Genomic DNA, 15,604 nt, shown 5'->3' on the forward strand with positions numbered 1-15,604 from the left:
ATTCTGAATTTCATATTTACTAAATAAAGTGTTTCCAAATGAACATTTCTTTTTTTACATGTTACATGTAAAATTGTTTTACATGTAAAAACATGTACATCTTTTTAACATGTTACATGCAAAAAATCTTTTTACATGTTGTCATATGTTGTTACATGTGAAAACTGCACATTAAAAAAGGAAGGGCAGGGGAATTCATCATTCAAGTTTTTAGATGTCCATATAAACTTCCACATAATCCACGAATATTAAACTGGATAAACAAAGCACTCTACATAATTTACCTTGCCACAGATGTGAAATAATTGTAAGCGTACATAAATGTTAACAAAATGCTTTCATTCAATTCTAAGGGGAGGTATCATTGAATGATGGACCAAAACAAACTAAATAGCATTTTGATGTCTGTGGAAATGACATACCCACAAACCAGTGGCTCAGCACTGATATTAATATATCTTGCTCAGTTGCCTTAATCATTTACAGCAGTATAAATTTTTTAAGAACACAGACAGTAAGGTGCTTTTAATAATTTTGATATGGCCATAGAGTATATCTATTTTTTGAAGTCCTACTTTCATTGGAATTGCCTCTTTATCCTAATGAGTAAATACAAAAGAACGCACAGATAAGATAGCTTTTGTCTTCTTCTTGTTTTCTGAGACAGAGTCTTGCTCTGTCGCCCAGGCTGGAGTGCAGTGGCACAATCTTGGCTTACTGCAACCTCCAATTCCCGGGTTCAAGAGATCCTCCTGCCTCAGCTTCCTGAGTAGCTGGACCTACACGTGCGTGCCACCACGCCCGGGTAATTTTGGTATTTTTAGCAGAGATGGGGTTTCATCATGTTGTTCAGGCTGGTCTCAAACTCCTGACCTCAAGTGATCCACCCACCTTGGTCTCCCAAAGTGCTGGGATTACAAGCGTGAGCCACTGTGCCTGGTCAATTGACGTCTTCATATAGCCCTCCGTCTATCCCAGTTAGCATGGAGGGATTTTAGGTAGGTCATACAGAAACTGGGTAATGATGGCAGGTGTGGAGGAACAGAATGTACCACTGAATGGGAGGTCCGGGGGAAACATATGGCGGAAATATCCTCCCGTGCCACGTGATCTGCCAAAATTGAACATGGGGAGTTTAGGAGGGGCGACATGTCAGTTTGGGAACTATCTTTAGGGGTGCTAACCCAAATCTCCCTTTCTCCAACTAGAGCACCCTGCCTTCCTCATTAGATGTCACCCCCACCCCCCGCCCCCGACTTCATCGGCCATGTCCTGATGGTGCTTTGTGACGTATACGGCCTGCCTTCCCACCCAGGGCTACCATTGGCTGGGTAGTGGAGTGTTGACCAATCACAGCTCAGGGGCGTGATTGTCTCGTCCTGGTATCGCGAGAGGGGTATATACAGGGAGGCCAGACACCCTGGAGTTAGTCGACCGTTGCGAGACGTTGAGCTGCGGAAGATGAGTCCAAAGCCGAGAGCCTCGGGACCTCCGGCCAAGGCCGAGGAGGCAGCAAAGAGGAAGGCCTCCTCTCAGCTGAGCCCCAGTGGCCCGAAGAAGAAGGTGAGTGACCCTCCCAAGCTCCTCCTCGTCTTCCCCTCGCCTCCTTCCTCACAAGAAGCCTCTCCTGTCCTCACTTGGCACAACCCCCCAACCCGGTCCCCACCGCTTCTGAGGACACGTCCCTGTTCCCAGCCTCCTCCATCCTCGTCCCTAAACCAGAGCCCTTCTGTGATCGTCCCTGTTGTCCTTCCAGACTGCCAAGGTGGCCAAGAAGGGAAAAGCGGTTCGTAGAGGGAGACGCGGGAAGAAAGGGGCTGCGACAAAGATGGCGGCCGTGACGGCACCTGAGGCGGAGAGCGGGCCAGCGGCACCCGGCCCCAGCGAGCAGCCCAGCCGGGAGCTCCCTCAGCACGAGCTGCCGCCGGAGGAGCCAGTGAGCGAGGGGAGCCAGCACGACCCCCTGAGTCAGGAGAGCGAGGTGGGGGAACCACTGAGTCAGGAGACCGAGGTGGGGGAACCACTGAGTCAGGAGAGCGAGGTGGAAGAACCACTGAGTCAGGAGACCGAGATGGAAGAACCACTGAGTCAGGAGAGCGAGGTGGAAGAACTACCGAGTGTGTAGACGGCCAGCTACTCCCCTATCTCCGAGAGCAGCGACTAAGTTCAGGCCCAGCCGCCAGACCTCAGAGATCTCACCAGCGGGGTGCTTGCCATACTGTTGATAATAAAATGAATGTCTTGCAAATTGATCTGAGTGACTCCGTGTTCTCTGATGGTGGGGAGGGAGGGAGGGAGGGAGGGGGGAAGAGGTGGTGTGTGGGGAGGGAGGGAGGGAGGAACAGGTGGTGTGTGGGGAGGGAGGGAGGAAAAGGAGGTGTGTGTGGAGGGAGGGAGGGAGGAAGAGGTGGTGTGTGGGGAGGGAGGGAGGAAGAGGTGGTGTGTGGGGAGGGAGGGAGGAAGAGGTGGTGTGTGGGGAGGGAGGGAGGAAGAGGACGTGTGTGGGGAGGGAGGGAGGGGGGAAGAGGAGGTGTGTGTGGAGGGAGGGAGGAAGAGGAGGTGTGTGGGGAGGGAGGGAGGGAGGAAGAGGTGTGTGGGGAGGGAGGGAGGGAGGAAGAGGTGGTGTGTGGGGAGGGAGGGAGGGAGGAAGAGGAGGTGTGTGTGGAGGGAGGGAGGAAGAGGAGGTGTGTGGGGAGGGAGGGAGGGAGGAAGAGGAGGTGTGTGTGGAGGGAGGGAGGAAGAGGAGGTGTGTGGGGAGGGAGGGAGGGAGGAAGAGGTGGTGTGTGGGGTGGGAGGGAGGGAGGAAGAGGTGGTGTGTGGGGAGGGAGGGAGGAAAAGGAGGTGTGTGTGGAGGGAGGGAGGGAGGAAGAGGAGGTGTGTGGGGAGGGAGGGAGGAAGGAAGAGGTGGTGTGTGGGGAGGGAGGGAGGGAGGAAGAGGAGGTGTGTGGGGTGGGAGGGAGGGAGGAAGAGGAGGTGTGTGGGGAGGGAGGGAGGGAGGAAGAGGTGGTGTGTGGGGAGGGAGGGAGGGAGGAAGAGCTGGTGTGTGGGGAGGGAGGGAGGGAGGAAGAGGAGGTGTGTGGGGAGGGAGGGAGGAAGGAAGAGGTGGTGTGTGGGGAGGGAGGGAGGAAGAGGAGGTGTGTGGGGAGGGAGGGAGGGAGGAAGAGGAGGTGTGTGGGGAGGGAGGAAGAGGTGGTGTGTGGGGAGGGAGGGAGGAAGAGGAGGTGTGTGGGGAGGGAGGGAGGGAGGGAGGGGGGAAGAGGTGGTGTGTGGGGAGGGAGGGAGGGAGGAACAGGTGGTGTGTGGGGAGGCAGGGAGGAAGAGGTGGTGTGTGGGGTGGGAGGGAGGAAGAGGAGGTGTGTGGGGTGGGAGGGAGGAAGAGGAGGTGTGTGGGGAGGGAGGGAGGAAGAGGAGGTGTGGGGAGGGAGGGAGGGAGGAAGAGGAGGTGTGTGGGGAGGGAGGGAGGGAGGAAGAGGTGGTGTGTGGGGAGGGAGGGAGGAAGAGGTGGTGTGTGGGGAGGGAGGGAGGAAAAGGAGGTGTGTGTGGAGGGAGGGAGGGAGGAAGAGGAGGTGGTGTGTGGGGAGGGAGGGAGGAAGAGGTGGTGTGTGGTGTGGGAGGGAGGAAGAGGAGGTGTGTGGGGAGGGAGGGAGGAAGGAAGAGGTGGTGTGTGGGGAGGGAGGGAGGAAGAGGAGGTGTGTGGGGTGGAAGGGAGGGAGGAAGAGGAGGTGTGTGGGGAGGGAGGGAGGAAGGAAGAGGTGGTGTGTGGGGAGGGAGGGAGGAAGAGGTGGTGTGTGGGGAGGGAGGGAGGAAGAGGAGGTGTGTGGGGAGGGAGGGAGGGAGGAAGAGGAGGTGTGTGGGGAGGGAGGGAGGAAGGAAGAGGTGGTGTGTGGGGAGGGAGGGAGGAAGAGGAGGTGTGTGGGGAGGGAGGGAGGGAGGAAGAGGAGGTGTGTGGGGAGGGAGGAAGAGGTGGTGTGTGGGGAGGGAGGGAGGAAGAGGAGGTGTGTGGGGAGGGAGGGAGGAAAAGGAGGTGTGTGTGGAGGGAGGGAGGGAGGAAGAGGAGGTGTGTGGGGAGGGAGGGAGGAAGGAAGAGGTGGTGTGTGGGGAGGGAGGGAGGGAGGAAGAGGAGGTGTGTGGGGTGGGAGGGAGGGAGGAAGAGGAGGTGTGTGGGGAGGGAGGGAGGGAGGAAGAGGAGGTGTGTGGGGAGGGAGGAAGAGGTGGTGTGTGGGGAGGGAGGGAGGAAGAGGTGGCGTGTGGGGAGGGAGGGAGGAAGAGGTGGCGTGTGGGGAGGGAGGGAGGAAGAGGTGGTGTGTGGGGAGGGAGGGAGGAAGAGGTGGTGTGTGGGGAGGGAGGGAAGTGGGGTCCCACGGGGTTGAGGTCACAGAGACAGGTCACAGTTAGCCAGACAGGAGGATAAGGATTGCGTCATGGCTGAGCACTGGAGACAAATTTCCCCTTCACAGGATGACTCCGCTTCTTATACGGTTTGTTTCTTCATGCAATCTTGCTAGCACATACACCAAGTACCAAGAACTGGATTCTACCTACTTAGGTTTCACTGTCAAAATACCTTTTCGGTTATAGAAACCGATGGAAGAATCGTTTCCATCTCTTTCCTTTCAGCGTCCTCTCCCTACAATCTAATATAATTAAGAAGAAAAATTCAAAGTAGAGCAAAATCTGTCTACTTGAAAAGAGTCTTTTTATTTTTGCGACTGAGGAGACAAAAATTATATTTCATATTTCAATTCATTAGAAATACACAGGTCTTTTCTGAATAGAGTAGAATTTACTATATAGAAATACACATAAATATATGTAAATAAAATGTAATATACAACTGTATTTGCTGTATACAAACACGTTAGAAATACACAGGTCTTTTCTATATGTACTAGAACCTACCATATATATTTATATATTAACATGTATTTTTATATTTTTATATATATAGATTGTATATAGAAATATTTATATATAAATATATATTTTATATAGAAACACCTATAGAAAACATATTTATATGTATATATTCTATATAATTTATTTTAGAAGGTAAGGGTTTATGCTTGTTGAAGCATGGTTCACAGGCAGAAAGAGAAAGGAAATTATCACTTTCAGAAGAATAAAGTACAAAATTATCATGATTCAATACTCAGCTGTCAATAATTGCAATGAGAGTATAATATAGTAGAACTTTTTATTTATAGAAAAGACCTGTGTATTTCTCATGTGTATATATGTAATCTACATTTATATATAATTATATAAATGCACAGGTCTTTTCTATATATGGTAGAATTTACTACTGTATTCCTGTGTGTGTATATTTATATATATATAAAATCTGTATAAATATTTATATAAATGCACAGGTTTTTATATAAACACACAGGTCTTTATACAGAAAAGATCGTTGTGTTTCTAATGTGTATATGTATATATAATTCTTATTTGTCTATGTATTATATACATATAATCTATGTATTTGTATATTTATGTATTTATTTATCTATTTTATGTATTCATATAGATAGATTTCATATAAAGATTTTATATATATAAATATTTACATTCTATATAGATTTTATATATATATTTATATTCTATATAAATGTTTAGACATCTGTAAAATATATAAGCATTTTTATATGTATATATAATACATAAATATATAATGTATAAATATAAATATATACTATATATAAAATATCCTATATGTGATCATTTATTTTAGAAGGTAAGCTGTTAGTATTGTTGAAGCATGTTTCTCAGGAAAAAGGAGAAAGGAAATTATTTTAAGAAGAATAAAGTACAAAATTATCGCGATTTAATTTCCAGTTGTTAGTAATTACATGGACAGAATAACTCATGTCCTTTAATCCTACAATGAATAGCACGTTAAACTTTTATGTGATTCTGAAAATATGAATTTCCATATAATAAGGGTTTGAGATGTAAAGCACTAATTTTATAGGCAGTTTTCACTTGTTACATAGATTGTTCTTATAGCTTTAAAGACGTTAAAAATAATGGTGGCTTTGAAGAGATGGTAGCATCATTTGAGAAACAATAAATGAGTTCTGTTTCATCCTTTCCTTGGTGCAGTCAGGGCTTCACTTCATTAGCTTAGGAAGGGATTTCAGAGCTTTGCATGTTGATCTTGTAGCTGCCTCCTATGGAATCCTACGAAATCTAGGCCACTATACCACAGAAACAGGGCGTTGCCCCATGTCCTGAACACCATCATTTTGTGGTATATTTCTTTTGTATTTCTTATATGGAAATACCATATAAGAATGAGCATGCTTGGTATAACTCAAAGCCTGTTTATTTGCAAGGCTGTATTGACCCTGGACAATAAATATTTGTATGTTACGGATGGGAAACAAGTCCGCATGAAAAGCTCCTGCTGTCTTTTAGGAAAGCGTATTGGCTGTGGTTGTATATCTCTTTCCAAAGGGAAATTGGTGAACTCTCTGCTATAGTTTTTTCCATAATGACAGCATAAAACTAAAATAAACTGAATCTTGTCAGTGGTCACTTTTGGGTTTGATGCATATTACGGAGCAACGTTGCAGTGTATTTTAAAATTATACTCCAGAATTCATTTTGTGCACCTTATTTTAATGCCGTATTTCCATTCAAGCTCTGCAACCCAAAACAGTCTGTGTTGATTCTTTTGGCATTGAAAAAATTATCCATGGGTTTATTTCATCATTTCATGGCAGTAGGAGCTTCAACTGCTATTTGTTGGGAACCCATCCTGACTAGCTATTTCACTGGGGCTTCATGTTTTATTGTGATGATTGGCAGACTTGTGTTTCAGGAATTTTTGGCTTTGGAAAGTTACTATGATTTTGAAATTATAGATGCAAAAATGTCACTGAATTTATTTTCACAAACTGTTTTAATTCATTATAGACAATAAGTGGTTTCATCAGAAATCAATAATTTAAATAATCTTTTAATTTGTTGGAGCATTCACAAATACTACATCTTCTTTTAAGTCTTTCATTATTCTACATGTTATATACATAGTTAAATTAGTTAATAAGAGTGTCACATATTTTCCCTCCTTCTCCAACTATCCACAAGCTGAGGCTTAAAATAAACAGTGGAATGAGTAAAGACCCGAAGTAATATAGCAGCAAAGCTGTAGTTGAATTTTATAATAAAATAATAGATATCAAAGTTTCCTGATGTTTTTAGGCAAATCTTCCTGTGTCCCTAAAGGGAGGATCCCCTTGACAACAGTCATGAACAACAGGTGATCTTGAGATTCCCAGCTGTCAAAGACAGTTAGTGGGAAAATTTGAAAGCACCTTGTACGTATTTTTAAATCTTAGTTGCATTTCTAGTTTTTTTTAGTTTCCTGTGGACTATATTTATCCTGCAATCACTGGTTTTATTGGTTGTCCTTCATATTCTTGTATTTCTCTACATGCTTGTGAATTTGTATTTTCAGCTTCACTTAAAGAAGGAAATATACTTTCACACATTAAATCTTCCAGTCTTTAGGTTCCTTAACTCCCTTTGCCACGTTCCAGAGTCCTCAGTCCAAAGGGACATCAGGTATCAAGGCTCAGTATTCCCTGCCCATGATGAGAGTAGGAAGATGGCTGATCCTCTTCTCACTAAGCCAGGAAGGCAGATATTTTAGTACCTGGTTAGGTGTCTGAACCCTAAGCCTACACGCTTAAGATAAGCTAAACACCAAGCAGCATAAGAAACCTGCCTCTCTCAGCTTGCTTTCCTCTGGATTTATTTGGGTAAATCTAATTCCAATTCTCCCACCTAGGTAAGGAAGATGAAGTCTTAGTTATTTCAGAAGAAAACTCTTGGTGAATGTTGAGACCTGTTAGCAGACCCCTGGCTTTTTCCTATCTGTATCTAAATTTTCTCCATAGCATTTACCTGCATTGATACCTGTTTAAAATGGAAGGGGTACAACATGCTGGGCTATCTTGATTGGAAATCATTATTTTTTTGTGGAGGGGGGAGGGCAGGGGGTATTTTTTTTGTACTCCAATAAAAAGTCTCATCATAAAGGAATTGTCACATAGAAACTCTTGCCCTTAGAAATTGTTTCCTTTGGGTGTCTACCCATTAATGGGATTTCTGGGTCAAATGGGAGTTCTAGTTTTCGTTCTTAGTTCTAGTTTTAGTTCTAGTTTTGCTCTTTGATGTGGCTCTAATTGGATAATTGGAATGAGAGAGAACTCCTCTAGGAAGGAAAAGAAAATAGAGGTATTGGTAGACACAGAGGTTCTTTTCGTTCCATTTACAAAATTGGTGGGCGGCAAGGAGCAGTGCTGCTAGAGGTCTTGCTCTGCCCAGATGCATAAATTCTTCTCCTACTAATAAGCACTGCTTGATGTCAACTTCACTGCATCCTATTACTCATTGTAGGCATGTAGCATGACAATTACCCACTACCCCTCTTCCTACTTCTGGTCCCAAACATTATGACTCAGAATCAACCCAGGTGTCCATCATTGGTGGATTGGATTTTTTTTAAATGTGGTGCATATACACCATGAGGTACTGTGCAGCAACAAAAAAAGAAAGAAATCCATATACACCACGGAATACTGTGCAGCCATAAAAAAAAAGAAATCCTGTCCTTTGCAGCAACATGGATGCAGCTGGCCATTGTCCTAAAGAAATTAGCACAGAACAGAAAATCAAATATCACATTTTCTCATTTACAAGTGGGAGCTAAACCCTGGATCCACATGGACATAAAGATGGTAACAATAGACCCTGAGGACTTCAAAACAGGGGAGAGAAGGAGTGGGCTACGGGCTGAAAAACCTTCCTTTCGGGTACTGTATTGACTATCTGGGTGATGGGATCAGTAGAAGCCCAGACTTCAGCAATAGGCAAAATATCCTTATGACAAATCTGTACATGTGCTCCCTGAATCTAAAATAAAATAGAAATGTAAAAAAATAAACTGTTTCCTATTTAGAACTCTTAATAACATCTCGGGTTGGTGTCTCTTCCCGATAGAAAAAGGTGTAGTGTTTTTATTCTTTTTCCATTCCTGGGCACTATCAAGTCACCATGCCTTGAGGATGGACACAAAGGCTTCCTCTAGAGCAGCAGGAATTACAAATTGAATTTTATAATCCTGCTACATTTACAGTAAAAGGCATGGATGAATCAGCTGTAAAGATCTATGATGCGGTTGATGAACTATCTTTTCTCTGTGGTTGCTGGACCTAAGATCACAGGGGTGCTTATTTGGGTCTTTAGCAAGAGCAGATTCTAGTTGCCTGCCCAACTTTTGGCCTCAGATGAAAAGCATTCTTTGGTCTGGTCTTTCCTAGCCATGGGCATGGACTGAACAGCATCTCTCAGGAAGCACAATTAATCTTCAGATGAAAATCGTAAAAAAAAAAAAAAAAAAAAAAAAGAAGAGGCGTTGTGGAGAAAACTGGTTTGGTGTAATCTGCCAACAATTCTTTTAGTTCCTCTGTACCGGTGTGCAGAGGTGCATAAGAAAGGGATTTTTTGCTCAGAATTATTTAGTCTATGATTAGTTACTTATAGTCAAGAGTAGTCATGGAACTTGTTAGTTATGCGAAATTGGACCAAATAAACTTCTTTAAGCCTCATGACTGATTTTTGTAAATAACAATTAGCATATTTTGAGCATTTGAAAGGAGCTAGAGGTTCAATGCCTTACATGTGGGGTTACATTTGATCTTCATAGGCTCCTGAGAGGGTAGGTGCAGTTGCTAATTCTCTTTTACTAAATGCCCAACATCACACATAGATGACAGCTATTCCTGATACTTACAAAATGCCAGCTCATGACATTATGCTATGCTGCCTCCCGTACATCATACGGGAGTAATTGTTTCTGCCTTACTAGTTAACTCAGAAAAGTAAATGAGGCTTGGAAAGACCCTAGCTCAAAGCACATACTCAAAAGTATTAGTTTATCTGCAGCATGGAGGTGATATCCACCCATTGAGATGCCAGTCAAACTCTCCTGGGGTTTTTTGTCATCACCTGCTTTCCCTAAACTAGCATTGTCCCTGACACAGCTCTGTTTGTGGTGTTTTTTCCCCTCTGTTTGTAGGCATTTTTGTAGCACTACTTATTTGCTGACTCAAGGGCTCAGCTTAAGACCTTAAATGCTTCAGGGGAAATGTTTTCTTTCCAAATCTAATGCTATGATTTACATCAAGTCCTATAGTATGACACGGGGCAGGATTGAGACAATACTCTGGCTATGTGAATGAAGTGCAGGAGACTGTATTAAGAATAAGGATTAACTTATGTCTTGTATCCCATGTAAGTCATGACGTTTGGGGCCAGAAGCAGAGAGAGGGGTGTCGGGCGTAATTATCATGCTACATGGCTACAGTGAGTAATAGGATGCAGTGAAGTCGATATCAAGCAGTGCTTATTAGTAGGAGAAGAATTTTTGCATCTGAGCCAGAGCAAGACCTCTAGCAGCAACCCCCCCGCTTCCAATTTGGTAAATGGAACAAAAAGAATCTCTGTGTCTACCAAGACCTCTATTTTCTTTTTCTTCTTAGAGGAGTTCTCTCACATTCCAATTATCCATTTAGAGCCACATCAAAGAGCAAAGATGTGGGAATAAAATCTGTAACCTGCACTTCTATGTGTCTCTAAAGACCTTTAGAGTAATTGCAGATGAGACCAAAAGACGTTTTTAAAAAAGAAGGGTCAGCTTCAATCACAAGATCAGAAAAACCTGACAAACCTTAAGTTTCTTTGCAAAATAAAAGCACTTTTCTACTTTAATGAGAAATGATCAGAAAATAGTCTTCCCTGTACTTGCACACAGTCATGTCTCCCAATGTAATTGGTAGAAAATAGCTAAAAGCATGAAGCAAGTCCGTGGAGACATCACAAGATCATGTAAATGGATTAAAAGTGAATCCAGTTTCTTTCGTTTTAACCCTTGAATATTTTCCCTTTTTTTCCGTTCTCTTTTTCCCTTTTTCTTTGTTTCTACTATCTTGCCCTCTTCTGAACTTGCAAGGTTCACAAAAACTATTCTCAGAAGAATGCTTCCGACAGTTTTCAGAACAAGATCCCCTCAGCGATTCCAATTAAAGGGCATGAAAAACAGTAACAATCACCAATCATTCCAATGACAAGTTTTACCGCACTGCTACCTGGGCCAGGACACAGGATCGTGGAGTTTTCTCTTCTCCTGGCCCCGTTTAACTCCAATCTTGCTTTGGTTTAGAGGCTACCCTATCTTCAGGTGCTCCCTAATACATATCAGGAAAGTAAAGCCTTTCACCTTGAGTCACCTTCACTAGTTTGTGTCATGATCTTTGTAACTATTGGCCTTACCAACACTCTGAAAAAGGCTTAATAACAAACAGGTTATGAAAAGAAAGACAAGTGGGTGTTTTCACCTTCTTATTTTTATTTCTTTCTGACTCTTTTCACTGATATCCCCCACCCCAGCCATCTGCAGCAACTCTACCCAACTTCCAAAATTTATCTATCCCATTGCTACCTGTGATAATCCCCACAGCACGAAGTGGTCTCTCTTTCTTTAAGCTATCTTACCACTATCACCAGACAGTGGCTCCTGATATAATCACACATACATGTGGATTTTTACACTTCTTAGGGGGATAATAGCCTATTCAAGGGCGAGGACCGTACCTTATGTCTCAGTATCTATGGCTTATTTAGGGTAGGTGCGTATAAACTAATTTTTATTGCTGAAATTTACAATTAGCAGTGAATTGTATTTTTTTGTGTGAAGATTTCCTCACCTACTAAAATATTTCATTTATGACTATGTTCATTTGAAATACAAGGTGAAAATGAGGTGAGGTGCATGATATTTCAATGCAAACGTGAAAACAAATGAAGGCATGAGGGGAAGAGATCCATTTTTTAAAATATGTGGTTAAAGTAGTAAAATGATTCAAATAGGTTTCTCTGCCCCAAAATGCCAGGCTTCTCTCTCTCTTAGAAATACGTCCTGTGCATACCTAGCTCTATATGCTTTCCACATAATTGCCAGCATGATGTTCTTCCCTCTCCTCATTTTCTGCTAAACTCCATCATCTTAAGTCCAACTGAAGACCCACTTTCTCCAAGAAAATTTCTGGACTCACACTCCCTACAATAGAGATCTCATTTTTTATCATTTAAATTGGAATGGATAGGCCAGGCACGGTGGCTCACGCCTGTAATCCCAGCACTTTGGGAGGCCGATGCGGGTGGATCACTTGAGGTCAGGAGTTCGAGACCAGCCTGGCCAACACGGTGAAACCCTGTCTCCACTAGAAATACAAAAATTAGCTGGGTGTGGTGGCTTGTGCCTGTAGCAGGAGAATCGCTTGAACCTGGGAGGCGGAGCTTGCCATGAGCCGAGATTGCGCCACTTCACTGCAGCCTGGGCAACAGAAAAAAAAAAAAAATTGGAATGGACAATAACAAATGAAGCTTATATATGTCACTACTGTGCTCCTCATATATAATAATAATTTGTATATCTTCTACTAGTTTGTTTTTTAAATAAGTTAAGAGCAAAGACTACACTTTTTTCTTCCCTCGGAATTTCCATTTCACCAAGCACCAAAATTTGGTCACATTTTCAGGATCAATGTTTCATTGTTGATTTTTTATTCATTAACTTACTTTTGAAATAACTTGGTTCCTGGTTTTTATCAGGATATCCCTTTCAAAACTTGTATTATTCTGGAGCATTAATATTGCAGGCTGGACATCAAAAGTAACAGAGGGCCCACTCTCTGTGCTTTTTTTTTCCTTTTTTTTTTTTGAGACAGAGTCTCGCTCTGTTGCCCAGGCTGGAGTGCTGTGGCACAACCTCAGCTCACTGCAACCTCCGCCTCCCGGGTTCAAGCAATTCTCCTGCCTCAGCCTCCTTAGTAGCTGGGATTACAGGCGTGCACCACCACGCCCAGCTAAAAGTTTCACCATGTTGGTAAGGCTGGTCTCAAACTCCTGACCTCGTGATCTGCCCGCCTCAGCCTCCCAAAGTGCTGGGATTACAGGCGTGAGCCACCGTGCCCTGCCATCTCTGTGCTCTTAAATGGTAAGTCATTGACTCATCCTAGAGAAAAGTCTACATAGGCTCTCATAGATTATTAGAGCCCTGGATCTGGTTTTCTGCAATTCTCTTGGTTTTTCCAAATTTTTCCCTTCATTCTGGCATCCTTCTTGATCCCTTGTCTACCACACCACTTAAATCTCTGTCTAGGAATGTTCAGGCATTGTATAGAGGCATTGGTGTTAATGGTATTATCTCTGAATCCATCCCACCGCCTGGAAGCAAGACACCCTTGGTTTTCTATGTGAGAGGTAACTCAAGCAGTCACTATGGAAAGCAAGCAGCATTCACATTTTTGGTGGTTGCTGTGGACTTATGCAAATCAGGACCTCTCACCCCCCACTCCCAAAAAAACCCCTCTGATCCAAATGCTAATCCCTCTGGAAATACCATTACAGAGACATCCAGAAATAAATGTTTTTCCAACTATCTGGGCATCTCTTAGCCCGGTCAAAGTCACTTATTAAATTCATCATCATAATTTGTATTAGAGTGGAGCAAAAGTAATTGCGGTCTTTGCCATTGAAAATGATGGCCAAAACCGCAATGACTTTTGCACCAACCTAATAGTAGAACTAAAATAGTAATTTCAGAGAAATAAAGGTAAAAGTTTGTGTGTATATATACAAAATAAAAATTAATTTTGTGGAATCCCATTTATCTCCACCATAGAATTATTTGATATACCTTCTTTTAATTAAAAAAAATATAGTGTTTATGGCCAGGTGCAGTGGCTCACGCCTGTAATCCAAGCACTTTGGGAGGCCAAGGCGGGCAGATCACCTGAAATCAGGAGTTTGAGACCAGCCTGACCAACGTGGAGAAACCCCGTCTCTACCAAAAATACAAAATTAGCTGGGCGTGGTGGCACATGCCTGTAATCCCAGCTACTCAGGAGGCTGAGGCAGGAGAATTGCTTGAACCTGGGAGGCAGAGGTTGCGGTGAGCTGAGATTGTGCCACTGCACTCCAGCCTGGGCAACAGGAGCGAAACTCCGTCTCAAAAAAAAAATTACAGTGTTTATAATAAATCTTTAACATCTTCAAATAATAATATACCACGTCATGTGTGATGTAAGACACTCACAGCCATATCCCTACCCTCCCTGACCATTGTGCTATTTTTAAAACACATTTTTCACTTTGATGTGTGTGGTAAACTCGTAATTATTAAACTTTGCTTTAAATTGTTAATTATCTTTTAAAGAAACTGTAAAGTGAGCAAATAAGTCTTTTATACCCTCTCACATATTTCACACTGAGTCTGTCACGGTTTGGATGGATTCAGTGTTCCATCTGGTACCAGTCCCATCCTACCTGAAGAGCTTTCTTTAGCATTTCTTGAAGTGCAGGTCTGATGGAGAAAAATGCCCTCAGCTTTTGTGCATCTTAAAAAGCCTTAATTTCCCCCTCATTTAAAAATGATATCTTCAGTGTATATAGAACTGTAAACTAACAGTTGTTTTCCCCCCTTTTTCACACTTTGTGGGGGCCATTCCATTACCTTCTGGCTAGCGCAGTTCCTGTGGATGTAAGAGCATGTGTGTCTTAATTCACAGAAAGAGAAGAAGGCTACATAGCAGTTAACAGATTGACTAAAATTGATTTATCTATTCTGCTCAAGTGGAATCTAGGTCTGCTAATTCCTACACAAGTTTGCCTCACCAAGATATATCTCCATTATTCACCTGGGTATATTTATTGGGGTGATAGATAACAAAGTACCTACAGTAAACTCATCCAATTTTGAGGAAAGAAAATGTTTAAGTTTAATTGACTAATTCCTCACAGTAACCAAAGGGTTTCCAAAATGTAGGTGTCCACACTGCTTCTTTAAGTTTATGCTACACTTATTGGCATTGATATGCCATTGTGTGAATGCTCCTGGAAACCACAACTATGGAAGGAGTGAATAGAGGGTGTTTCTTCTAGTCAAAATTTTAACTTCCTAATTTATTTACTTCATAGCTGAATGTGTGGAACTAACAAGTTTCCTGACTCTTGACTATAAGCAACTAATCGTAGCCTAAATAATTCCGGGCAGCGAGTTACCCCCTTTTTTTTTAGATGGAGTCTGGCTCTGTCACCCAGGCTGGAGTGCAGTGGCGCAATCTCCGCTCACTGCAACCTCCAGTCTCCCAGGTTCAAGCGATTCTCCTGCCTCAGCCTCCCGAGTAGCTGGGACTACAGGCGCCCGCCGCCACGCCTGGCTAATTTTTTGTATTTTTAGTAGAGACGGGGTTTCACCGTGTTAGCCAGGATTGTCTCGATCTCCTGACCTTGTGATCCGCCCGCCTCAGCCTCCCAAAGTCCCAGAATGCTGGGATTACAGGCGTGAGCCACCGCGCCGGGCCACGAATCCCTTTTTTATGCACCTCTGTACACGAGTATACAGTAGGAACTAAAAGAAATGTTGACAGATAACACCAAACCAGTTTTCTTCACAATACCTCCTCTTTCTTTTACTATTATCATCTGAAGATCAACTGTGCTTCCGGAGAGATGCTGTTCAGTCCATGCCCAT

General features: G+C 43.4%; 1 protein-coding gene across 1 annotated transcript; it reads left to right on the top strand.

The window, feature by feature from the left end:
- Positions 1-1,418: 1,418 nt before the first annotated feature.
- Positions 1,419-2,247, top strand: LOC129395258 (variable charge X-linked-like). Its single transcript, NM_001427544.1, has 2 exons — positions 1,419-1,563; positions 1,757-2,247. The coding sequence occupies exons 1-2, from the start codon at positions 1,462-1,464 to the stop codon at positions 2,123-2,125; spliced, it is 471 nt and encodes a 156-aa protein (NP_001414473.1). The 5' UTR covers positions 1,419-1,461; the 3' UTR covers positions 2,126-2,247.
- The last annotated feature ends 13,357 nt before the right edge of the window (positions 2,248-15,604 follow it).

This window comes from Pan paniscus, chromosome X (genome assembly GCF_029289425.2).
Source record: "Pan paniscus chromosome X, NHGRI_mPanPan1-v2.0_pri, whole genome shotgun sequence".
NCBI lineage: Eukaryota > Metazoa > Chordata > Mammalia > Primates > Hominidae > Pan > Pan paniscus.

Coding starts and splice junctions, on each gene's coding strand:
- LOC129395258 (NM_001427544.1), top strand. CDS start 1,462: ATGAGTCCAAAGCCGAGAGCCTCGGGACCTCCGGCCAAGGCCGAGGAG. Junction 1,564..1,756: donor CCAGTGGCCCGAAGAAGAAG/GTGAGTGACCCT, acceptor TTGTCCTTCCAG/ACTGCCAAGGTGGCCAAGAA.